Genomic DNA, 25,664 nt, shown 5'->3' on the forward strand with positions numbered 1-25,664 from the left:
AGCTCACATGACTGGAGTGCTGTGACAGACAGATACAAGCTGTTCAGGGAAGACAGACAGAGCAGACGAGAAGAAGAAGTTGCCCTCTGTGTGAAAGAGCAGCTTCATGTATCAAGTTCTTCTATCAAATGAACATCACTGGCTGAGAGTTTGTGGTCAGGTTAGAGGAGAGGTCCCTGAGGGTGACTTTGCAGTCGGAGTTTGTTATAGACCACGTGATTATGGTGAGGAAGTGTTTGAAGCCTTCTTTAAGCAACTCAAGAAAGTCTCTGAATCACAGATCCAAATTTTTGTCATGGGGGACTTGAACCTCCGTGATGTCAGCTGGAAGGAACACAAGCAGTCAAGGAGATTTCTGGAGGATGTCAGGGATAATTTGTTGATCTAGGTACTGAACGGGCCAATGAAGAACGAAGCACAGCCGGATCTGTTAACACTAACAAAGAACAGGTTGGGAATACAGTAATCAATGGCAGCCTTTGCTGTAATGATCTTAAAATACTAGAGTTCATGGGTGGGGAAGGAGAATAACAGAGTACAAACCCTGGATTTCAGAAGAGCAGACTTTGGCTTATTCAGGGAACAGATAGGTCGGATCTCATGGGAGGCAACTCTGAAGGGCAAAGGAGCTCAGGAGAATTGGCAAGTCTTTAAGGATGGCATCCTCCAAGAAAAAGAGTAGTCAACCCTGGCACTCAGGAAAACGACTCGTTGTATCATGAGGCTAGCTTGGCTAACCAGAGAACTCATGACAAAGCTCCATTGCAAAAAGGCAATGTATAGCAGGTGGAAGCATGCCTTGGCTACAAAGGAAGAATTTAGCAACATTGTCTTGGCATGTAGGGATGGTGTTAAGAAAGCCAAAGCTCAGCAGGACTTCACACTTGCAAGGGATATCGAAGGCAAGAATTGCTCCTACCACTGCTTTAATAGTAAAAGAGTGAACATGGAAGCAAGACATCATTACTGAACGAGGTGGGTGATTTGGTGGCAGTCACAGGAAAACTGAGGTATCCAATGCTTTCTTTGCCTGATACTTCACAAGGTCTCCCAGGCCTCTGTGCTCAATGAAAACTGTAGGATATGTGGAATGGGAGAGAGTCTGCATTATTAAAATTATCAGTTCAAGGATCTTTTCAGTGCAACGAGGACAATAAGTAAAGGAGGAAGCAATAAACAAGACACACAGAGCGACAGACCTGGTGGACAAACCATAACAAATGACAACGGCAAAGAGCAAATCCTTCAGGCGCTCAATGGGCCATTGAGAAACTGCAGATATGGCCAACCAGGACTCTGTAAAGAAGGAGGAAGCAAGATGAACATGAGGATTTTTAGGTAAAAGGGGGCCCTATGGGACTATGTGAAACTTTCTAAGGAAGAAATAGGGGAACAAGAAATATGGGGTATGAAAAGGGGCTGGTCACATGTAAGCAGTTGCTGGTTAGTACACTTGTCTGACTGAGCCCTGCTCCTGATCACCATGGTCTATGCTTTCTTATTAAATCCTTTCCTAACAATCTTTCTGCGTAATCCCACTCTCTCACTCTCTCACATGTGAGTGCTATAAGGTCAAGGTGATAGGAACTGGATAGATGAGAGCAAGTGAATTCAGATCAGCAACTGAAATCAAACCTTGGCCAATACCAGCCCCCATGTCTGAGGCGCCAGCAACTGGAGCCAGTGAGGGTCCAAGTGTTAAGCAGTTGATGGGACCACAGGGTTATAGAGCTGTGTGTCAGGAGTGCTAGCTATTGGCAGGAGCTGGCATGAATGAATCTGGGACCAGCAGCTGGAGTCAGACTTCAGGTGATGGCAGTTCCAGTGTCTGTGATGCCAGGAACTGGAGCAAAAGAGGGTCCCACTGGAGTGGGACCAGGGATCATAGGGCCTGTGTGTCCTATGTACCAGCTCCTGGGGGGCCTGGAGCAAAAGTGAAGTGAGGGTCTCGGCATCAGCAGCTGGAGAGGGGACCACAGGTCATGGTACCCATGTGCCTGGGCAACAGCTGCTGGGGCAGGGGGTGGTGAAGTGTTTGCATTTTCCCTTAACCTGGTGTGCATGGCTGCGTGTGGCTGCGTGTGTCTGTGTGTGTGTGTGTGTGTGTGTAATTTGCTAGCAAACTTTAAGCTGGACTAGCCAGCGAGTAGCAGGCCAGCATAGGGGAAAAGGGATCTCAGGATCCAGGCAGGGATATCAGATGGACAGAGGGTCCATGATGATATTTGAGGGATCTGTGAGTGTGGGGGGGTGCTTGAGAGAGGACTGCATGAGTGCAAGCATCTGTTTGCTGGTGAGCATCAAGCTGAAGAGTAGGAGGCCCATGTAATGGGTGAGGGAGCTCAGGATCCAGGCAGGCATAATCAGATGGACACAGGGGCCATGCTGATATCTGAGGGATCCGCGAATGTGCATGTACTTGTGCACTAGAGAGTGAGGGCAGGTGTGCTTTCACTAGTCAACTTCGATCTGTACTAGCCAGAGAGGAGGCAGGGAACTTGCCTGCCCATACTTACGTTTTATGTAAGTTCTGGTAGTTATATGTGGATGTTACATGTGGAAAGCAGTGCCTTATTTATGGCAGCTTGTGTGACAAGCCGTGTTAGTGTCTTCTGTATGTGTGTCTGTGTGTGCATCCTCGGTGTGTGTGTGCGTGTCTGGGATACACACTGAGCCTCACTACTGGTTGAATCTGCAAATGGGAGAGCAGCAACAATGCCCATCGGCCTGGGGCAGGGAGGCAATTAAAGTAGCAAGAACAGGATGGGAAGTCAAAGGAACCAGAGCAATAGCTGCAGAAGAAACTTCTTGAGCTGCTGTTCACCCTGACAGTGCCAAACACAACTTTAGAATCACCAGCAGCATCATGCCTGTAGGTTTGAAGCACGTGCAGCTTCACCAGAGGCTGCAATCTGTCCTTGCTCTTTGGCTGAGTGGAGGTTCCCTGCAAGAATGGCAGTTCCCTTCATCTATCCTTCATTTTCCCCTGCTGGTGGTCTCAAGAAGAAGCATGGAGATGCACTGGCATCTTGACAACCTGCTCAGCCAGGTGCCATCAACATTTGCCATTCTTCTTGACCTTCTTCACCACTTCTCCTAGGGGCTTCCCTTCTTTTTCCAGGCAAACCCACCTGAAGTTTTCTACTACAAATTCCTATATGTGAAGTAGCATATTCTTCACTGAGGGGCACCAGAGTCACCCCCCACTCACCCCCTTATATACACACTCACATGAACATTGACACAGTGCTCCTGTTTCAGGAGCTGCAAAGCAGTCACTGACTTCAGGGCATTTTCTGCTGGTAGTGAGACTCTGAGCACGGGCACAGAATGCAGGTGCTTTCTGCAAGGCAGGATCTATGTTGTCATTGGCATGTGGAAATCGTTCCCTCGGTCAGGGCAAGAGCCACTCTCCAGTTGCCTGACTCCTCAAGCCAACAGCAGGAAACACAGTCACAGGAAAACAGCACTATCCCCATGCTGACAGCCCAGTCACACCTTGCCTTTCCACCCTACTACCTCTGCAGCCCGGTGCTGACCTATTTCCCCACCAGTCCTGCCATGATATTCTCCCACTGCTTCCATCCCTTTCAAAGCAGAGCAAGGCTTCCTTTGGATGACCACAGCAAAGCGCTGCCCCTCAACCTCTGCCTCTTCAGTATCCCTTCCTTTAGTAACACCTTCTTCAAAGCTAAGAAAGAGGGACAATTTTTCCCAGAGTCTTAGGATTCCAGACACTCATTGCCCACACCCAAGAGGGACATGAAGCCTCGTGTGTGAACGGCTCCCAAGGAGCAAAAGACCTGAAAGGAAAAAGACACTGGTAAGAAGGAAAAAACACCACCAAAACAGACACAGGAAAAAGTTGCCCATTAGGGAGGAGGAAACCAGACTTCAGGCCAACTTTTGGCTTCTCAGCTTGGAGTCTTCAAAGCTAGATTCAAATTTATCAGCTTTCCTGGCTACTTTCCCACCCCTACCCCCATTACCTAGCACCTATGAGACAACTTGCAGCAAATAGACCTCTGCAAAGCCACAGAGCTGCTCTCTTCTCTTTTAGGAACTCTGCCAGCAACAAAAAAATCTCCAGAACACCTAAACTAACCAGCCACATGCCTTTCCCCTCTCTTCCTCCCTTCAGAAGCCCATCCTTTATACCTGGAAGTGTTTCAGAGGGAGGTCACCAAGGCTGGGATGAGCTCTTTTGTTCTCACTTGCAATACTTTCAACATATTCTCTCTCAGTGATGACTCTCACTTCCAATCCTGGCTTCCAGGCTTGCAGAGCTATGCAAGACCCACAACCGCCCCCCTCCCCCGTGTTTGCTCCGAGCCCAAATGAAGTAGGCTATATCCAGAACAGGAAGTTGGAGGGCAAAAAAAAAAAAAAAAGTACTCTTTATCTCTCAGACTATTTTTCTCTCATCAGGAATCCTGCATGCACTAACAGGTTTTAACTGCACTGACCAGCCTCACTGGACCGCCACCATTGGTCCAGGAGCTCCATTTAAGCTCAGACCTGGGCGACTAGTACTTGCCTGAGGTATGTTGTAGGTGTACCTGTCTTCAGTCTGGTTTTTGGCCTCATTTCTTGGCTGAATGTTAAACTGGAAGCTAATGTCCAGTTGTGTCTCTGGACCTGCCTTCTGTGTGGACCTCAGCCCTATTTTGCAGCCTGATCTCTAAGCCCTATTTCCTGCTGTTCCTGACTCAGCTTCCTGGATGGGGACTGGACTGGATTTCCTCACTTCACCTTGCTTGGAAATGCCAAAAGAAGCTGCTTCCAGCACCTTACTGCGCCTGCTGTGTTCAGATGCTGCAGGACTGTGCTCTGGTCAGTGAGGGTCATCTACAGCTCCCATCTCATCCCTCTTGTGGAAGAGCCTTGCTCTTGCTGCTCCCTGACACCTCTCATACTGTATGGCACAAGGGAATTCATATGCCATCAAGAGGAAATACAAATAACGTTGTCTTGACAAAAAGGAAAGGTTTTTAATAAATTCCCCGTGGTTTATATTATTGTGGATGTACCTAACAAAATCATACCTAATTGCAAGTTATTTAGATTTGTTCTAATCTTGAGGAAACACTGATTTCATACTCATACACAGAAATCAATATTTTGAGCTATCTTATTAGAAGGAGGAATAATTTCTTTCTATATTCTGAATTACAAGAAGGTTAGGAGTGCTTTTGTATTAAACATGAATGTATAACCTTGGCCTCTCTTCTTGTCATATTTCATAAATAGGACATGGTTTGTGAATAGCTAGGTGACCTTCTGAGAAGGTCAAGTCCAAGGGGAAGTAGTATTGACAATTCATTAGTGGGGACGAGATTTGCAAAAGAGTTATGCATTTAAGTGTTGTTGAACTATCCTTCCTGGTGCCTAGATCCAAAATCTAGCTTAGCAAAAATCCCATTCACTAGATGACTAAACCTTGAGATGCTAAAAGTGCCAAAATTTACTTGATTACACCATACATCCCCTAAACTCCTGTAGAGGATGGTTCCCTCTAGTAAGTAGACAGCAGCTGAGGAAGATGAAGAACACAGTGAGATGAGAAGATACGGCCCTCATCTCTTCTACGTAGGAACCTTGGTGTTGACATCAAAGACACCACTGCACTGATGGTGTTTCTTTTCCTGGGAGAATCTGATTTTGAAGCTCTTTCTTACCATGAAACCATATGACAGCTTCTCAAAAGGCAGCTCACTGTCTAACTGGCCACCAGCAAGTAGCCCGCTGATAGCCCTGGAAGACTTTCTCCACACTAAGCTCCTCACAGGACATGACAAATGCATGTGAAAGGAGGAAGGGCCAGAGATTCTCTTAGACCTCTTGCTGTGATAGCAGGGGGAGTAGCACTAGAGTACTAATCCCCCTTTCTTACTCCCTCAATCCAACCCTTTGCACATGCATAGTTCCTTTACTTCAGTTTGCCAAATCTTAGGATTTTCCATCCTAACAATCATTTTCTCCCAGCTTTCACTCATACAAGCATCAAGATGTGTGTGTATCAGTGGTCTGGGTTGGTCACTTGTGTAATAACATACGGGATGAGAGATACCAGCCTTTGAGCCCTTGCTATATCTTCTGCATCTCTTTGTTGATGGCAATTAACTGTTTTGGAGCAGATCTTTCATACCCTTTAGGAATCACCAGTTATTGAAGCATAATCTTTTGCCTCAGAATCTTGCTTATTATAGGCTCCATAAATGTAAGACAAAGTATCAGCTCATTTCCTTTTGTTTCCTCAGTTTAGCTATCTTGAGGCTGCAGTCTGTCTTCCTGCTGGAGTACCAGGATGTGGACAGGCACATACAATGGCTATAACCTTATTGACATCCTCCTGTTATCAGAGGGCAGGTCTTCTGCTGAAGAGTCAACTGCACTGTGGTCTTGGTGCAAGCAACACTTTGCTCAGTGTTTACCAATTTTATTGCTGTCACTGGCTATCCAGGCATGCCATTCTTTCAACCTGTGCTCTAGTGTTTCTTGTGATGCTTTCACATAAGTCCATTTCCATTCAGACGCCATCATTTCAGTCCAAATATTTCCGTTAAAAATCCCTACATATCCTTATCTCAGGAGAGTGTTTTAACTATAACATTGGCCAGCCTATTAGCACAACTGATCAGTGTTCAGTTAATCATTGTAAAGCGGAGCAGTGTTATCAGAAGGGGTTGTAAAACCTTCCCCTTCTATCAGAGAAGCCAGTGCCTGGTACTATAGTATTGACTTGGCCGGGTGTTTACATTTTCTCAAGACAAGGGAAATCAGAGTAGATCCTAGGCACCTTCGAGATAGGGTTATCTTCCTTAAGGAAAACTGGCCAGAAAGGATACAAAGTGATGTGTCTTGACTGCAGGTTACATGTTTTTCTCTCCTCTGTGCAAAGTCATGAAAGACCCGATAGGAGCAGGGCTTTAAGCACATGCCTCTTCTCAACATTTCTTGCTAGCTGGAGAAGCTATCAAGGTGCTGGGCTTTCTGCACCCCATCCGCAGGCAGCAAGGGGCATGCTGATACGGTGCCCTGTGGTTTTGTGAAGCCATACTAACTCCAGTCTCCCAAAGCAGTATAATTCCATTAACCCTTCTAGAGAGCCTAATTAAGTCAAGAACACCAGTCTGAACATGCAGATTTATTCTTTCTAGTTGTGGAACCAGACTAGAGACGTCTGGTGTAGATAGGCTCCTTCTGGAAGAGTTTCCTATGGAAGGAAGGGAGAATCAAGCATCAGGTAAACAGTGTGGTCAATTTGCTACTACCTCCTCCTTTTTGCTTAGCTGCTTAAGCACTACTGCAATAGCATAAAATAAATCACTGAGCAAAAATCATAGAATGAAATAAATACATGATGATAGCAACACACAAACAAGATTGCTGTTCTCCAAACTTCATTTTGAAAGCTAAAAGGTGGAGAGACAGCCCCTGATCCAAGGTCTTCTGCTTTTGGATGATTTCTTTCTGTTTTGAAAAGCAATACTGTTCACTGACCAAAGCAGAGCCCTGGGGTGCAGAATTCCTAAATTCAAACTGTCCTAAGATACTTTATTTTTCAAGCTTCCTAACTGTATACAGTACTGTAGAATGGCATGTGTGGGAATAACAGTGGTTCCTCTTGGTATCTGTGCTATGCTCATCTCCATGGCAGCTAAGCAATTTAGAAAAGAATAAGCAAACAACTTGTTGCTGCACAGCTCGCTCTCTCCAGCCTTATTCCTAGTTTTGGGTTATCTACTACTAATACATAATATGATATCTGGATCAGAAAATACCGAGGTTCAAAGAACCATAAGGCTTGACAGTGTAAAATGCTTAGTATACTGGCCAGTATTGAGACTGGTCGCGTGTTCCAGAGAAACCTACAGACACATATAATATACATGATATGAACCCAGTGCCTTTCCTGGCACCCACATAAACACCAGCAGCAATCACATAAACATAAACACATAAACACATAAACAGGTAGCCTCCAGCCTCTCTCCTCCAGCTGATCAGGACTGAAGTTCACTAGTGAAAACGCTAGCGAACACACATACCCCTTCACTCTCTAGATTCACAAGCATACCAAATTCACAAATCCCTTGGATATTACCACAGGCTCTAAGCCTATCTGAGATCCATTCCTTGACTGTAGGCCCCTTACCAAGTCACATGTTAAAACTTTGAGTCTTTCCAGATGTGGGTCTTCTGCTTACCAGCGAGTTCAGCTGGAAGCTAATTACACATACGTACATACATAAACACACACACATACAGTACTAAGGTTAACTAAGTAAACACGCACACACCTTGGCCTCTCCGGTTGTTGGTCCCCCCATCCATGGGTCCCTATGACCTGTGGTCCCTCCCCCTGTTGCTGGCCCTCAGCCCATTCAGCACGCGCACATGTACATCTACCTGGTGTCTCCAGCTGCCGGCACAGAGCTCGGTGGGCTCTATGGCCCGTGGCCCCACCTCCAGTTCCTGACGCTTAGACCCTTCCACAGGCACATTGGATAGAGAATGAGATTACACAGCAAAAACAGTTAAGAGTAGGATTTAATGAGACAGGATAGACTGCAGTAATCAGGCACAGGGCTCGATCAGACAAGTGTACCGACACACGACCAGCCTCAGGTTTATCTGTCTCTTTTTCTACCCCTGTCTCTTCCCGGATGAACAACCCAGTCCAGGTATTTTTTCCCCGTTGATCCCAGTTTTGCTACATCTGTAACCAAATCCGGCATCTGTGACACTGCTACCTTGATCATCTAGGCCCTACATGGTATTACAGATATGGTAACTCAGGCACTGTTTATCTTTCAAAATTGCACTCCCAGAAAGGCCCCCAATATTCCTCTGCAATTACCTGTGAAGCCTGGCTTTCTCTCACACAGTTCCCCTTAACTGTCTGTGAAGTCCAGCCGTCCCTCACAGCATAATTTTTGTCAGCTTCTCACTCTGTTATTTGTTACGTTCTGCAATTTCTCATGTCACATTTAGTTTTCTAAACCTTAGGACAGGGCCTCATCATCTCCCTACAGAGTTCAACAGGGAACATAACTCATAATGTATCCGGACACAGGAATGTTTCCCTTTCATGGAATTACAGCAAAACGTAGATTGGAAAGGACTTCTGGAGGCTATCCAGGTGAGTCTAGAGACTCTCCAAGGAAGGAAATTCCACTGTCTCTTTGGGTAACCTGTTCCACTGCTGAACTACTTTCGTGGGGAAGAATTGCTTCCTTACATATAACTGGAATTTCTCTTATTGCAACTTGCTACTGCAAAAGTTGCCTGTTGTCATTTCACTGCACACCTCAGAAGAGAGTCTGGTGCAATGTTCTCTATAACGCAACTTTACATACTGTAAGACAGCAGTCCGATTACCTCTTAGCCTCTTCTTCTGCAGGACAAATCAGCTCCTTTCCTTCAGCCTCTCCTTGTATGTCATGTGCTCCAGCCTCCTGACCATCTCAATGGTCTCCCATCAGGCTCACTTCAGGTAACTTTATGTCTTCATCAGACACAGTATGAAAGAGGAGTTTGCTCCTGTAACATATGAAGTCCATTTTCCTATCTCACTCATATCAGCGATGTTTTTAACCCAGGACAGAGGCAAGGTAAAAACTTTAATGAAAATAAATAGAATTAATTTATAAAAATAGAATTCAGCTGTGTTTCTCCATAACTAGTTTTAAGACACTATAGGGACATACAAATATCTCCAATGCATTAGAGCTTTCTATTCTTTGGACTTAGTTCCTCTAGCTCAAGGCTATCTGTTATGTAGAGAAATTAGAAACAGAAGGGGATAGTCTTTGATTTAAAGCATAAGAAGCAGAGAAGGTATTACAGAGCTTTAAATAAATGGAAAGCTACTGCCAGAAACTCTGAAACAGAAATAGATTCAACCTGGCCAAGATTGTTGGCATTGTCTGAATTGCTAAGCAACTACATAACAGTTATTCATTTCAAAATTAAGTAAATTTGTAATATAAGGAATGAATTGCAGTCTAGTCTATATTATTCCAAAGAACCCAAAATTTACTTTGTAGTGATATGGTACTTCTCACTCTTTTTTTGCTTTACAATAGTCTGCCACTAACATTTTCAAACATTAGTTCCTAAATTTAAATTCCTTAATCCAAACTTGGATCTCCAGATAGAAACCACCTTCTTTTCTCAGTTTTCTCACTTTTCCTGAAGTCCTGAAACTGATCTTTAGGACTCCTGTTCAATTTTATTTACCTGTATCTCTCCATCTGTCTGTATATGATGGACAGTGACATGACAGCCATTAGTACCTAATGAAGGCATAGCCTCTTCTCAACGCTTATGCAAGTCCTTCGTCAGCGTAGATGGTAATTATTTCAAATAATGCTCTTGGAACCATCCCGGAATATTTCTTGTTTGTCTTCTTTCTTTTCTTCTTCTTTTTTTTTTTTTGAATTATGACATATTAAAATCATTTACATGTCCCAGTTTGTTGTATTGAAATGGAAGACAAAACGTATTCAGAATTAGCGACATAAAGAAAGATGCTTTGGAGAAACACATGCACCTGATAAGAGGGGAAAGTATTTAAAAGAAGATCAATCGCTCAATACAATTTTAGATATAAGCATCTATTTATGTCTTTTTGTGATTTGTATCATATAATCAAACTGTGCCACATTTTAAATATTAAGAAATACATAAAAGCATATCTTTTCTTCATCAATTAAAATGAATCTGCTTTTGATTAAACCAGTAAAACAATGGGTGAAATGGTAATTGTGAACTAGTGAAGATTGGAGGGGTTGCACAGATATCAATAAATTGAATCACACGGGTCAATACAGCAATCTCCTCACGTGGCACTTCCCAAACGGCATTTGAAGAAGGAAGGTGAATTAACATTTGCAATGTATTTGGGGATTTTTTTTAATAAGCAAAAGTTTCTTCTGGGTGTTATTTGAGGGTAAAAAATGACAATAAAACTTATTGAAAGAGCAGTCCTTAAGCACACAGTGGCATCGTGAGTATTTATCTGGCTTCAAGCAAAAGTTCTGAGCATCCTGGCTATGCTTTTCTCCTTCTGCAACACAAAATTCATTGTTATGAAAGTGTTGCCACAGCAACAAGGGACAGAAAAAGGCAAAAGGGTTGCCAGTCATGTATACAAAGCAGGTTGGACTTTCAGGCTAATTAAAAGGTTTTGTGCTCCAGGTCACCTTTTAAATGAGATCCGATGCTCAAGAAGCTGTGGCCAAAACCACTCGACAGAAAGAGGAAGGAATACATGAAGGTTTACTTGGTGTTTAGCCTTTCTCGAAGACAACCTGTAATTTTCATAGTAAGCAATTGCAATGCCTCTAGAAAAATGGTTGTTCGGTCTTCTTGCTAAACAGACAGAAATTGTTTTTATCAGCCAGAGCATAAATTGGTCCACTCTAGGTTTGGTGAGTGATTTGTATCAGTGCACTTCTACCCTCAGAGTCCTTCTAACACACTTGGGAAAATTCATTAAAATTAATTTTAACAAAGTCAGAATTAAACGCATTTGAGAAGCTCTGCAAGCTGCCACTGCTTCCACGCATTCTGTCATCTCAAGCAGGTCAAAGCTCTTTTAATTTAAGGCTGGCGTGTTTTCTGAATATCTGTGTTGTACACGTAGAGAAATTCTAATCTATATGAGGGAGAGGTATGGAGGCAGGTGGAGCCACGTTTTTACATTTACTCCACTTGTGACCTTGCTTTATGTTTCTGATTCACTTCATAGGTCTGCAACTTGAGCCACATTTGCCACAGGAATATTGTGAAAATTAATATTTTCACTGCTCTTTGGAGATTTTCCACCCTAATTCTTATTATTTTCTCAATGACAGTGGACTGGTGGTTGTCATGTGCAGTAGAATCCAGCTTTAAAATGCTTCTTCACATAAATGAGCTTCAAGGAGTCCTTTACTCCTAAAAAACTGCACAGGATGTACGCATGGTAGAGTTAATCCACACCAAGACCTCTTCCTGATGTAGGGTAAGGACATTGCTGGAACATTTACCTGAAGACAGGAGCTTAAGAGTACTGTGAGGCCCACCAGCTAACGTGCAGCCTGGGGTACCTGCACCCAGCACCTGGGCTTTACATGTTCATATCTGCAAGTAGAAAATTTTGCAGCTGACAAGGTCTACCAGGAACGTTGCCAAGGACATCAAGGTGAACTTCTGTCCCTTACATGCTATTCCCAGCATTCAGTTAACCAGATGTTAACTGTCTCATGGCTTTGGTTTTATTCCTGTTTTCCTTTGGCAATGTGGATCAGTCACTTGTAGAGTGAGAACAAACACTGGATATAGTGAACCCTTGCTTTGGTAGACTCAGGTCAGGTACTTACCTGATAGAGCTTACTCACAAACTTAGGGGCCCTAAAGCTTGAGGCTCATGTCACATCAGAACCACTGTGTCAGCTACTTAAGGACTTACTTTGTCTAATTTTGCATGTATTTTTTTTTTTAAAGCTCAAGTTTTAAAACTCCATCTAAGAATGCCTGAGTGAAATTTTACGGCCTCCAGTGTTCAGAATTTCACAGGAATGTAATAAGGCAGATAGGATAGTCTATTCTCTTCTGGCCTTATATGTAAAAAAACTACAAAAGGCATCATCTCCTTGGCCACTGAAACAAATAATACGCTGAAATGATAAATTCCACAACCACTTATGTATTGCAACAGGTCAGGCGGGTTCGTGAAAGTGAAGAGGAAAATGCTATCAGGATGCAAAACAACATTGTTAAGCTGGAATTTAGTTAGGATGTTTCATGAACATTTTCTTGGGAATTTTTCAGATTAAAAAGTACCTCAATTTAGGTTTTAAACGATATTTACATCACTAACAAAGGGGAAGAGGCCAGACAAATAACTGCACTGTTATCTTAATAATTTTGTGAATATGGGTAAAAAAATAAAGCGACAGAGTTGTGTACCCTATCTAGGTGGAATTGACATCAGTAATCTAGATAAAAATACTTCAGGCAATTGCAAAACTATATGTAAAACAATCCTCAAAAGGTATTTATTAGTGGATTCTAGTATTATGGACGACAGTAGTGATTCAAGTTTGAGTGCAGCATCTATGGTACACAGCAATTTCATTAGTGACTTAGGAGCACTCTTATTAAATCTACTGACTAGAAAAACCTAAGAAGGTTTATTCATTTGAGGGCTGGATTGGTTCTAAAAATATGATCGTAAGATTCAGCATCTCCACACTCTACATCTAGACAGAAGTCCTCAATTACGTAAGCACAGGATGAGGTACGACAAGTCATGCAGCAGTTCTGTAAAAAACAGGTAGGGTGGTAGTGGATCACAAAATGATGCTGTGAAAAAGAGACTTCATATTGGCATGACAGAAGACTTCTTTCAGAGGCCGGTAAGAGTGGCCCATTCCACAAGAGAAGGCAAGCCAGCAGATAATGGTGACAGTGAGTCATGCAGGGACAGTGACATCACCAACAAGGGGTGCAGACCCACCATATAAATGCAAGGCCATGCAGAAGTATAGCAATACATAGCTCACATAGGGACCAAAGACAAGGGCCTGAGCCTAAAGGCACATTCCAAGCCAAGGGGCTGAAAGAGCAGGGGTGGAAGGCCCAGACACGGCTTCTCATACCTCACAATTTAGCTGAGTTCATGGGAGTCTGATCCAACATCAGAGCTGACCTTGAACACAGGCAGCTTAAGCCCCTGGCAGAGAGAGAAAAGGTTACAGAGCCTGTTAGTGCAGTCAGGGCTCTGATAGCTTTGGCTTCAGCACAGTTTTGGGCACCGTTCTCTACGACAGATTTGGATCAACTGTGAATAGTCCAAAGGAAAGTTTGAAGGAATTGGGATTAGTCACCCTAAAGAAAAGAATGCTGAGCAGCTATTAGGATGTAAAATGCTGATATAAAGAGTAAGAAAGTAAGCTGTTCTGTATGGATATGATGGATAGACGAAACAATGGTCCTGAAGTGATCCAAGAAAAAATAAGTTTAGCAGCAAGGAAGCCTTTAAGAATAGATTAGGCAAAGGTATTTTGAGGAATGACATAGATACCCCCATCCTTGGAGATTTTCAGAACTTGACTTGACAAGGTCCTGAGCAATGTGATCTAGCTTTGAAGCTAGCCTTACAGGAGAACTATCTTGAGCCAGGGTTGGACTAGATAACCTCCAGAGGTCCCTTCCAACCTGAATTTTTCTACGATTTCCTGGTTTAGTAGATTCTCCCTTGCAGAAGGAATAGAACAGATATTCCCTGCATGTTTTTTTTTTTTGTTGGCCTCACATGTTACCAAAAACCAAAATATGCCTATCCGTGTCATGCTGTAATGGAGGCAAGACACAACGTAACTAGGGAATAGGGTCCACTGTTTGTGAAACTATTTGTTCATACTCAAAAGTCAGATACTGGACACAATGAAACAAAAGAGACCAGTTTCATGTAAGCAAGTGCCAGAAATTTTTAAGATAAAAGATTAGATTTACATATACAAAGTCAAAACCAGTCTGGATTTATACATATTTGTATGTATACATACATGTATACATATTTATGCTTATACAATGTAAATGCAATTGTGTGGTTTAGATATTTATGCAATTGTATTCTGGATAACCTTAAAAAGATGGATTCGCACAGGTAGCACGTAAAAATAAACATGCCGAAAAACAGGTGGATATATTTGATGACATAGTGTTATCCCAAAGAGTTTTCTAGATCACATTTGATTTCTTGAATGATACCTCCGCACAATTTATCTTTTCAAATAGAGATCCTTTTGGGATGACCACCATCTATAATGGCATCTGAAAAATACTGATTGGAAATAGAGTAACAAGCTAAAGGGGATTATGGTAAAATAATGCATTTATCACCTGGAAATCCTGCTAATTAGTGCTAGGTGTCAGAGTATGATTTCTTTGACATTTGAATTCAATCATTCTTGAAATAATGTTCATATCTTTTCGCTCCTGACACGCATATGAGTAAGAATAAACAACACTGTAAAAGAATAAAACATGAGAAGATGTTCATATGCATCTCACTGTAACCAACCTTTGAGAAAATTCACAGGTTAAACAAACATAAAAGGCAATTAGCTAACTTGTTTTTTTGCCAAAATAATAATAATAAAAAAGTGTTTGAATGGAATATTGATTTAAGTATTGGAATACCTTAAGGAATGTCTAGGGATTTAGATCACATTACTGAAAGTAACCTAATTGCTGGGAACTATTGAAGAAATATACTGGGCATGATATTGAAGCATAACTGAGATTACCATGTGTGTTGCTTGAAAGCATGACATAGCAAAGCACTGGAATCTTTCTCTGTGAAAAACAGACGTTTAGGAGAGAAATCAAATGGGCTATTTTCTTTAATACATATTACATCATGGAATAGAAGGATAAATCAAACAAAATCCCAGTAGCATTTGGCATGTAAGACTTCTACAATTTGGACATGCACATATGAAACATTTTGGGGGTAAAACTAGATGTCAGGGAGCAGCAAGGGCCAGATTCCGTAACGGACAGGGAACAGAAGATAACAAGGCCTGCAGGACAGGGGCCTCCCTGGTCAGGACCTGCTCCCACAGTGCTCAAGCAATGTGAGCAGGACAGGCCCGCGGATGGTAGCCAGGGTCAATCAAAAGTCCAGACCACCAGACAGGCTTGTGGTGATGAAAGAGGTCTCAGGTCAAGCCAAAAAGTCAATTCACAGGTCAGGATCAGGGCTACTGATGGTAACCCAAATCAGATACGGTCCAGTGATTACCAGGCAGGTCAAAGTGGCTGCTCTGAGGTCAAGCTGGAAAGCCAGTCCACTGGCCAGGGTCCAGACCAAGGGGGTCTATAGCCAGCTACAGTTGTAGACACACATACCTACAACATAGCTCAGCAGGGACTGAAGGCCCAGGCCTGAGCTTAAGTGGAGCCCCTGGGTAGAAGGTGTGGGTGGAGGCCCCAGGTGAGGCTGGACAGGGGCATTGAGGCCTATAAGTGCCCTCAGAGCCCTGACACTAAGCTGGTAGTGAAATGCTTATCATCTGTTGGGTTTTTGAACCAATGGATCTGTATTTCCAACATTTTTATGTGGTTGTATGATTACATTATCTGTTTTCTTAGCACCTCTGTAACACAATCGGCAACGCCTGTCAAGCTTTTAAAAGTAGGAACTAATGTTAGGATTTTCACTCCGTATTTAAGCATATAAGCACTTAAGTGATTCATTTAAAGTAATGCTGAAAATTCACCAGTCCTTATTTAGGCTTCTATTTTTGCCTTGCATAAAATAAAAGAATCATGATTCTGATAAGCAGAATCCTCAACAATTCATCTGGAATCCATGAAAACTGCCAGTTGAAAACTTGAAGAACTAGCTACCAGGAGGACTGATGGAAGATGCAGCATCTCTATCACACGAGGAGAGAAGGACACTGCTTAGCTTGTCCAGCCCAACAAAATGGAATTTTGGAGGTGATACAGAAAAGTCAGGGAAGTATTTTACCTGATTTCAGGCTGTCAGGACCTGACAGACTTTGAATGTGGCATAGCTCACTTCACAGAATCAGCTTAATATTTTTACCTAACAAATTCTGTGCTTACTGCACAGATTTGAGCAATTACTCATGTCCTAGATCTATCCTAAATCTAATGTAATGTGCTGCTTTTGGTGGTGCCTCAAGTAGCTCTTTGATATAGCCTTCTGTGTGATTGTTTAAATGCTTCTGGCTCTTGGGGAAGACTGCATTCAGTGGCTCAGAATTGGTCTTTCTCAGTTCTGTGTTCAAGCAGTTCATTCGGTTCTTTCTTTCTTTCTCCCATTTATAATGACGTTTCTATACACCTTCTTGTTCTAAGGGAAAGAAGAGGAAGTCAATGTAGTAGAAAAGGATGCTAACCTCATGAAATAGCTTTTCAGTCTCCCTATACTCTAAATTCGTATCTCATTGTTCAGTAACAAGAAGGGCACCAATTGCGTTAACAGTTATGTCCACGTGTTTTTCATTTGCCTGCCATAGAAGGACAATTTAAAACTCTCTTAAGACATGCCTATAGAGGAAAGTTTTTAAATTAAAGTTTTAATTTAAACTGAATAGTAAACTGTGAACACTTTTTGGACATTTTTACTGCAGTTTAAAGTACCTTAAAAAAAATAGAAACTTAAGTCAATACTCCCATCGTCTTTAAACCGGGTCTTCCTCTTCCAAACTGCTGTTAATTAGACACTGATTTAACCTCCAAGTGGCTCACAGTTTGATTTTGGGGTGGCAAAGGAAAAGAACCTGGCAATCTTAGAATTTATTTTCCATTTTATTTGGTGTTACAGTAAGAACTATTTTGCATTAATAGATACAAAATTCAATATGCTGTCAGGTTTTAAATCTAACCTAGCCTATCTATACATGCTGATCAAGCTTTAAAAGGTGATTTCATATTTATATCTACCTTGCAAAGCTGTTGTGAGGATTAATTTGCTATTATTAACACAGATCTGAAGGATTAGAGAAGGAAAAATATGTTAAATTACATTATAATTAGTCAAACTCATTCTATCACTGCTGACAAATCTGGCAGTGTTTTACTATCTATTCATTTTCCATTCTTCTCTTTATTGTCACTTATATCATGCTAATGCTGGATATTTCATCTCTCTCAGGAGTTTTTAACACATACATCTCTTCAACAAAGAGTACATCCACCCAAGGTATCCTATCAGCATAATGAGTATCAGTCCCATGTAAGTCATAAATGACTTCTGCTGAACATCAGCATAAATTACATATATACATTTGCATGCCAAAGGCAGAGTGAATCCAGGCCTCTGCATCTGCATTAATACATTAACATTTTCAAACAATATAGATATCCTTCAGGTCAAATTTTATAACATACCAAGAGCTTAAACTGTAAGGATGGGGTTAGGAAAGTGAAAGCCCATCCGCAGGTCAATCTGTCAAGAGATGTGAAGGGCAACAAGGCAGGCGTCTACAAGTACATAAGCAGCTACAAAATGAAGCCTAGGGAAAATGTGGCCCTGCTGCTAAATGGGGCAGGGTCCTAGGGACAAAGGACACAGAAGAGGCAGAGGTACTGAATGCCCTCTTTGCCTCAGTCGTTACTGGTAAGCTGGTAAGACCAGCCCTCAGGAATGCTAGGCCTTGGAGACCAGAGGGAAAATCTGCAGAAAGTTAGACTTACCCTTTGGGGAGGATGATGAGGTTAGGAAACACTTGAACAAATCGCCAGTACACAGGTCTATGCAACCTGATGCGATGCACCCACAAGCGCTGAGGGAGCTGCTCAGTGTCATTGTGAAGCCACTCTCGATTATCTCTGAGAGGTCATCGTGACTGGGGGAAGTGCCTGAGGACTGGAAGAAAGCAAATGTCACTCCTATCTTCAAGAAGTATGAGAAGGAGGATCCAGTGAGCTACAGGTTGGTCAGCCTCACTTCAGACCCTGGGAAAGTGATGGAGCCATTCCAAAGTGATGGAACCATTTCCAAACATATTAAGGACAAGAAGCTGGCTGGGTGTAGTCACCACGGATTTACAAAGGGAGGGATCATGCCTGCCCAACCTGTTAGCGTTCTCTGATGCAATGCCTGGCTTGGTGGATGAGGGGAGAGAAGTAGATGCTGTTTATCTTGACTTTGGCAAGGCTTTTGAGAACGTCTCCTGTAACATCCTACTAGACAAGCTAATGAAATATGGGCTAGACGAATGTACAGTCAGGTGGATCAAAAACTAGCTGAACTGTCAGGCTCAGAGAGTTGTGATCAGCATCATGAAGCCCAGTTGGTGGCCTGTCACTATTGGTGTACCCCAGGGGTTGATACTCGGGCCACCTCTGCTTAACATCTTCATTAATGACCTGTGCAATGGGATCAAACGCATCCTCAGCAAGTTTGCTAATGAAACAAAACTGGGAGGAGTGGCTGACACACCACAGGGTTGCACTGCCTTTCAGAGGGGCAGACCTTGGCTGGAGAGAGAGAGGAACTTCATGAAGTTCAAGAAAGATAAATGCTAGGTCCTGCATCTGAGGAGGAATAACCCCATGCACCTGTGCATACTGCAGGCCAATGACCCCAAGAACAGCTTTGCAGGAAAGGACCTGGGAGTCTCACTGGACAGTGAGTTGAATATGAGACAGCAACATGCCCTTGTGGCAAAGGTGGCCAACGATATCCTAGGCTGCATTAGAAAGAGGCAGGAAGTCGAGGGAGGTGATCCTTCCCCTCTACTCAGCACTGGGGAAGCCACACCTGGAGGACTGTATTCAGGGCCACTAAGATGATGAATGGACTGGAGCATCAGTCCTACAAGGACAGGTTGAGAGAGCTGGGATTGTTTAGACTTGAGAAGGTAAGGCTCAGGAGGATCTTACCAATGTGTAAATATCTGACAGAATGGTGTAAAGCACACGGACCCAAACTTTTCTTGGTGTCCAGTTACAGGATGAGAGGCAACGGGCACAAACTGAAATACAGTACATTCGAGATGAACATATCTTTCACTGCATGGATGATCAAACACTGGAACAGGTTGCCCAGAGAGCTTGTGGAGTCTGCATCCTTAGAGACAATGAAAACTTGACTCAACAAAGCCCTGAGCAACCCGCTCTAGTTGACCCTGTTCTGAGGAGGTGGTTGGGCCTCAGCAGTCCCTTCCACTCCGCTCCACCTTCCCTCCATTCTTCTGTGGTTCTGTAAATGAAAAGATCAGACTTTTTTTCTTACTTTCTGTGCTTGCTTACTCTTTTGAAATTCATCCAGCACTTCTGATTTGGGAGCGGAGGGAACAGGGTTCTGGTTCCACAGTAAATGAAGATGTGATCCTAGTATTTTGTTTCATCTCCTTATGTCGGCGTTCCTTTTCCAGCTTCTGGGGGGTTTGTATTTAGCTGAACTTGATGTTTCCACTAATTATACCTGAGAATCTTCATGCAATAAAAAAAGGAATGGTTGATAGCCTTAGTACTTTAGAAATGTTGGCTACACATTTTTAAAAAGTGGTTCCAAGCAAGAAGAAAGTTTTTCGTAACAAGACTGTATTATCCACACTAAAATACCCTAAAAAAAGAACTGACCAGACCTCCAAAAGGTTGTGCTCTTAAGAGCTTTTTTTCCCCCCCCCCCTTCTCTCTATTTGTACTGCATTAGCTGGTCATGAATAGAGAAAGGGAGGTAAAAGGAGTTAAGTCGATTAATCTTTTCCCAAAGGAAATACGAATACTAAGCTTTTATAGTCTAGAAGATTCAGTTTTTAGATGAAATAGCCACAGCATCAAGTGGTTCAGTTATACATATACACTCGACAAAAAGATGCAAATTTTAATCTCATTTAAGTATCAGTTGTTGCTTTGGGTACACTCTGCCACTGTTTTCATTTGTGATCATATATTAATACTAAATATAAGGTGACAACATAGAACTTTATGATACTATGTGCATGAGAATATTCACTGAAGAAATATAAGCAACAGCACTAAAGTTGTATCTGCCTAATCACAGACCTGAGCCGATAAAATTAAGTGACAAAATAAAATTCTAGTAAACCCTGCCCTTGTGAAGTGAAGGCATTTGTAAAAATAAAATAAAAAACCCCCCTAAACCTAATCTACAGAATTACAGTTGAAGAAAAGGCTTCCAGGGTCTTCCATGAGAAAATGTCTTTTTGGTATAAATCAGTACAGTATGGTATGTACAGTACAGTAAATGCATCAGAATCTGGAAGATGCACACTTTCTGTTTGCACGTATTTGGAGGACTGCATATTTGCATATTCAAATACACTTTAATATAATGCTAATATGCACCTGCAGTTATACAAAAGATTGTCAATATGCAGTATTTCATCACTGAAATTTATGCAACTGCAGGTCATGGACTGCAGGACTATATTACATATAAGCAGCCATCAATTTTACAGATGAGTTTGCAGCTAAACACAATCACTGATCCCCAAAATCTCCTGCTCCGGCTATTAGAAGCTTTCCTCACAAGAACCAAAACATGAAGTTTACATTAGCTTCAAACATAAACTTTTAACACTCAAGTTTTGATTTTACTTCTATCACTGTGAGACTGAGGAATGTGCTGCTTTCCAGAGCTTTCAGTTCATAGGTTGAAGAGTGGCACTTGGACTGAAACATACTAGATTTTTTCCCCAAGTTTTTATTGTACAATTTGCTTACAGAAAATTAATAGAATTAGAAGTGTCTACATTAAATATTATTACACAAAATAAACATTGTTGAGGAGCTAATCCCTGAATAGGCTCGCTTTCTATGTCCGCAGCTATCTGCACTGCAGCTCACAGAACAAAACAAAAATGTCTTCTTGGCTGCAATCATTAAGACACATGAAAACTGCAGTCCCCTTGATGGGCTCCATTTCAGTACAATTCTGTAAGATGAAAGCAGTCTTTTGTTTTTTTTACTGCAATAAAAAAAGCAGTTTACAAATGAAAAACAATCAGGTATAATAAATACTTTTATCCTAAAAACAGATCAATCCACAGTCCTGGAGCACACTTACCAGAAAACAAAAAAATTCGTTTTTCTGCTCTGGAAATGCACTTTGTGGAAAATGTAGTATAACTGCCTGCAGGTATCACAGGAAGTTTCAACTGCAATCTTTGAGCATAAGTCTTCAGAAAGATTCAGTAGCTTCAGAAGCAGAACCATCAGTGATCATCAAGTTCCTTTCCAGTCTATCACTGCCATATTTTTTAGTATAGTTGTTGTCCCTTCAAACAATGCTTTGATAAAGAGAGGTGTCAGTTTATAGAATTGACATTTCTAGAGCTATTGAAGGCCAACTTAAGGAGGAGGATCTTCACCTCGAATAGCTTTGTACTTTGCCATGTCTTCAGGGAACACCTTGGTTAGCTCTTGAATTAACAGACTTTTAAATTTCTGGAAAGAGAAGAAAATGCATACACATCACCCGCACCATTTTATTTAGAATCCATCAAGCAGTGCTATCTGATGAATACAGATGTCTGTATACAACAAAGTCTAGTTATACATTTCAATGACCAGAAAGAACTGTATCAAAAAATCAAACAAGAACCAGAAAGTGACATTACAGAATTCACAGAAAATACTTTCTTAGCAGATTTTACTTGAGTATCAGGCAAACTAAAATGTTTTTAATTTCCTGAACTAACTAGCATTTGCACCTGTCCAAGAAATACAGAGTAGCTGGATCTTTCCTTTAAACTCAGGTGCACTGGTTTTTGTCCGGTCCTTAAAGGCTCTAAACAGTTCCTTCCAAGAATTGTAATTTCAAGATTAGCACAACTTGCAGTGAAAATGTGTTATACTTGTAAACTTAAGCTTCAAAATACTTTATTCTTATTACTTTTATTACTACCTTCCCTTTCAATGTTTTCCACCTCTTTCCATGCAACTTCTGAGGCAATTTATGATCCAAAACCCTTCATTACTGCAATTACTTTCTCATCTCAGGGGACGGGAAGAAGAAAAACAAAAACATACAGAACTATTTCAGTATCTTATTTCCCTTTGAAGTAAAACAGGATGCAGGAAGTGTAGGATAAGTTACTGGCAACATCGAAATCCTAGGAAAGTATGTAGTGCTTCCCTCCTCCCCTCCCTCTCCACCTCCCATTACTAGCCCAAGATCGACCAGAAGGAACAGGAAACCAGAGCAGAATGAGATCTGCACATCTTGTTTTGACTAGTTTCCACTGACTAACCACAAACATTTCACAACTTAAAACACACTATGCTCCAGTTACACCTTCTTAATTACAAACAAGATTTTTTAGATGATCTTTATTAATGCAGAGCTGATAAAGGACAGGTGCACTTGATCTGATATGGAATCTTCTCCACCTCTGATAAGATACAACTTTTACAAGCATGGAGCATTACACCAAAAGAAAGAAGAGAAGTTTATGATATGTGGAGATGTGTCTATGTTTTGCAGCACAAACAACCCTTTCTTGAATTTTACTGAATATCATTTTCTGATAGCATTTTTCAGCAGTAAATTCCAATGATTAAACACTGTAACAGAATGGTCAGGTTCTTATCGGATGAAACTACAAGTTCAGAAAATCTAACCACTGGCATAGATTTTAAGTCATTTCATGACTATTAGCTTGGGCTCACATACCACCTGCCACTGTAGTACTCCAAGACCCATCCTAGTCTATAACACAATACACACATTTAGCCAAAACAGAATCATGCCAATATCTGTTTCTCCAATTGCAGGGCAAAGTAGAAATTTCCTTTTTAGAATAGGCTGTATCATCACCAGTTAAAATACAGAGATGCAGAGCAATCCCTAATACAAGCCACCCAGTAAGGAAAATTTAATAACTGCACAAATGAAAAATATACAAATTTATAAATAAGTAAGAACTTATCAAAAAAAGGTTTTGTTACATTTGCAAACTCATTATTTCTGGTTTACCTTCATTGTGTCAATTTTTCCTTTTACTTGCTCATTCTTAGCCAAAGCTCGCTCCAGACACTCTTTGGTGTAAAGCTGAGGATTACGGCCTTGATCGATATATCTGTAAATGTAAGAGATACCACCTAAATGATCATATTCCCACTAGGATTTTCACCAAGAAACAGAATTATTCACACTGCTTTCTTTCTGTTACTGAAATGTGCACTTTAAAACATGGTTTAGGTTGGGCATTTTCAAAATGGTAACTCAAGGAAGACAAGCTTGGGTCCTGCAAACAGCTGGCTCAGTCTTTTATTTCCAGGAAGTCTGGAGCTTTGAGGAAGTTATTAAAAGCAAACAAAAATATAGCTACTCAATTCTTCACAGACAATTGGACAACACCTTCCACATGAAAGAGAAAGGCGATCCTTTTCCAAGCAAAGGAGAGGAAACTGACCCTAAAGCTGCTCAGGACATACCAACTAGCTGTGGACACCTAGGAATAAGGTACCTAGCAATTCAAGGATGAGGAGGAAGTGTCTGTACAAGGGTTAACAAAAATTAACACAGCTGAATCAGCAAACATAAAAGCATATTTTTGCTTTGTGATATAAACAAAATGTAATTGGCAAAGAGATATTTTGTTATTGTATACAGGAAATGGAAGATCTATAAAACTATTAACATAAACTACTAGAATAAAGAGTGAAAAGCCTTCCTGAGAAAATCCTGCAGTGAGTAACACACCAGAATGTAGCAAACCAACGCCATCTGGACCAAAAGACGGAAGATTAGTACGCTAACTTGAGAGTTACACTGTAAAAGCTATCTTGCATAGCTCTTTCCTCCACATTCATGACTTAATTTGTACTGTTTTAATTCTGCACCAACAAGAAGATGGCTGCTGATGAAATTAAACACCTAAACATTGGCCTTATATATTTTCACCTGCAACTTTCCATCCTGATTTGAACATAGCGTAAAAGTATTTTTCTAAAATGAAAGCTTACCTAGCAAGTCACTAGACATAGGCAGTAAGATAGACTCTACCTACTACAACGCTATGCAACATAGGTAGGAAAAAAAAAGGCGTAGGCCTAAAAGAAAGCAGATGTACAGTTTGCCCTTTCTCATACCCTTCTGCCTTCGCATTGCGGCAAGATACCCTGAAAACAGCGTTTCAAGAAACACCCAAATCTCCGTGGGAGGATCCAACACCACACAGACTGGCCACCTCAAGCCCCACAGCCTGCAACACCTTCCCTTCCAGGCACGCGGTTACTTACTCAAAAACTTCCAAGGGCACGCTGATATCGTGAAGCTGCTGCCGGCACTTGTCGATATCCTGCAAGCCCGTCACCATAAAATTCCTGGAAGAGAAAAGAAGGCGCGTGCTTCGCTAATCCTCCCCGCCAGCGACAGCGGCGCCAGCCAGCCAGCCAGCCAGCCAGCCAGACACACCCCCCCCACGCCCCGCCGCAGGGGCCTTCAGCCGCCCCAGCGCCGGGGCAGGACGCGCGGCCCGCAGCCAGGCCCTGCTCTAGGCCGCAAGGCGGGCGGGCGGGCGAAGAGGGGAGGGAGGGCCCGCTCACAGTTTTTGGTTGAGGCCGGCCTGACTGCTGGGCTGGAAGTCGCTGACGATGATGCCGAGCTGGCGGATGTTCTCCACGAACTTCTCCAGGTGCTCCTCCAGCGAGTCGAACTTCTCCGCCATCGCCATCTTGGCCGCCGCCGCCGCGCCCCTCCCGGCACTTCCGGGCGGCGGCTGCGTCACTTCCGCCCCGCCGGGCGGGCGGGCGGGCGGGCGGGGGCGGGGGGTGCGGCTCGCTCCCCGCCTCGGCGGGTAACGGCGGTGTTTGCGCCGTTCATGGGCCGGGCTTGAACGTCGCTCGTCCTTAGCGATCGCTTTCGGTTCCTCCGGCCGTGCTCATCCACTCGGTGCCGCCGGCCTCGACGGCCAGGAGCCCTGGTGGGGCCCGGGCAGGAGGCACGGCGGCCGCTGCGCGGAAACTGCCCGTGCGGGGTGCGCGGTTAGGCGAGGGGCGGCTTCTTTATTGTGGGGCTTCTGCACCCAGAGAGTCCGGCAGCTGCGCGTGTCACTTTGTGAACGTACGCCTCAAAATGTTCCTGAGGCTCGCCTTCAAACACAGTTTATCTTCTGTGGTGACTTACTTTAATTATGTGTCTCACTTGGTGAGAC

At 42.6% G+C, this 25,664-nt stretch overlaps 1 protein-coding gene across 1 annotated transcript; it reads right to left on the reverse strand.

Moving 5' to 3' along the window:
• Nucleotides 1-21,571: 21,571 nt before the first annotated feature.
• Nucleotides 21,572-25,242, reverse strand: MED10 (mediator complex subunit 10). The gene is made up of 4 exons (XM_068931352.1): nucleotides 25,057-25,242; nucleotides 24,751-24,834; nucleotides 23,483-23,585; nucleotides 21,572-21,951 (listed from the first exon to the last, which is right to left on the reverse strand). The coding sequence occupies exons 1-4, from the start codon at nucleotides 25,182-25,184 to the stop codon at nucleotides 21,856-21,858; spliced, it is 411 nt and encodes a 136-aa protein (XP_068787453.1). The 5' UTR covers nucleotides 25,185-25,242; the 3' UTR covers nucleotides 21,572-21,855.
• Between the last annotated feature and the right edge of the window lie 422 nt (nucleotides 25,243-25,664).

Source organism: Struthio camelus, chromosome 2 (genome assembly GCF_040807025.1).
Source record: "Struthio camelus isolate bStrCam1 chromosome 2, bStrCam1.hap1, whole genome shotgun sequence".
Lineage (NCBI taxonomy): Eukaryota > Metazoa > Chordata > Aves > Struthioniformes > Struthionidae > Struthio > Struthio camelus.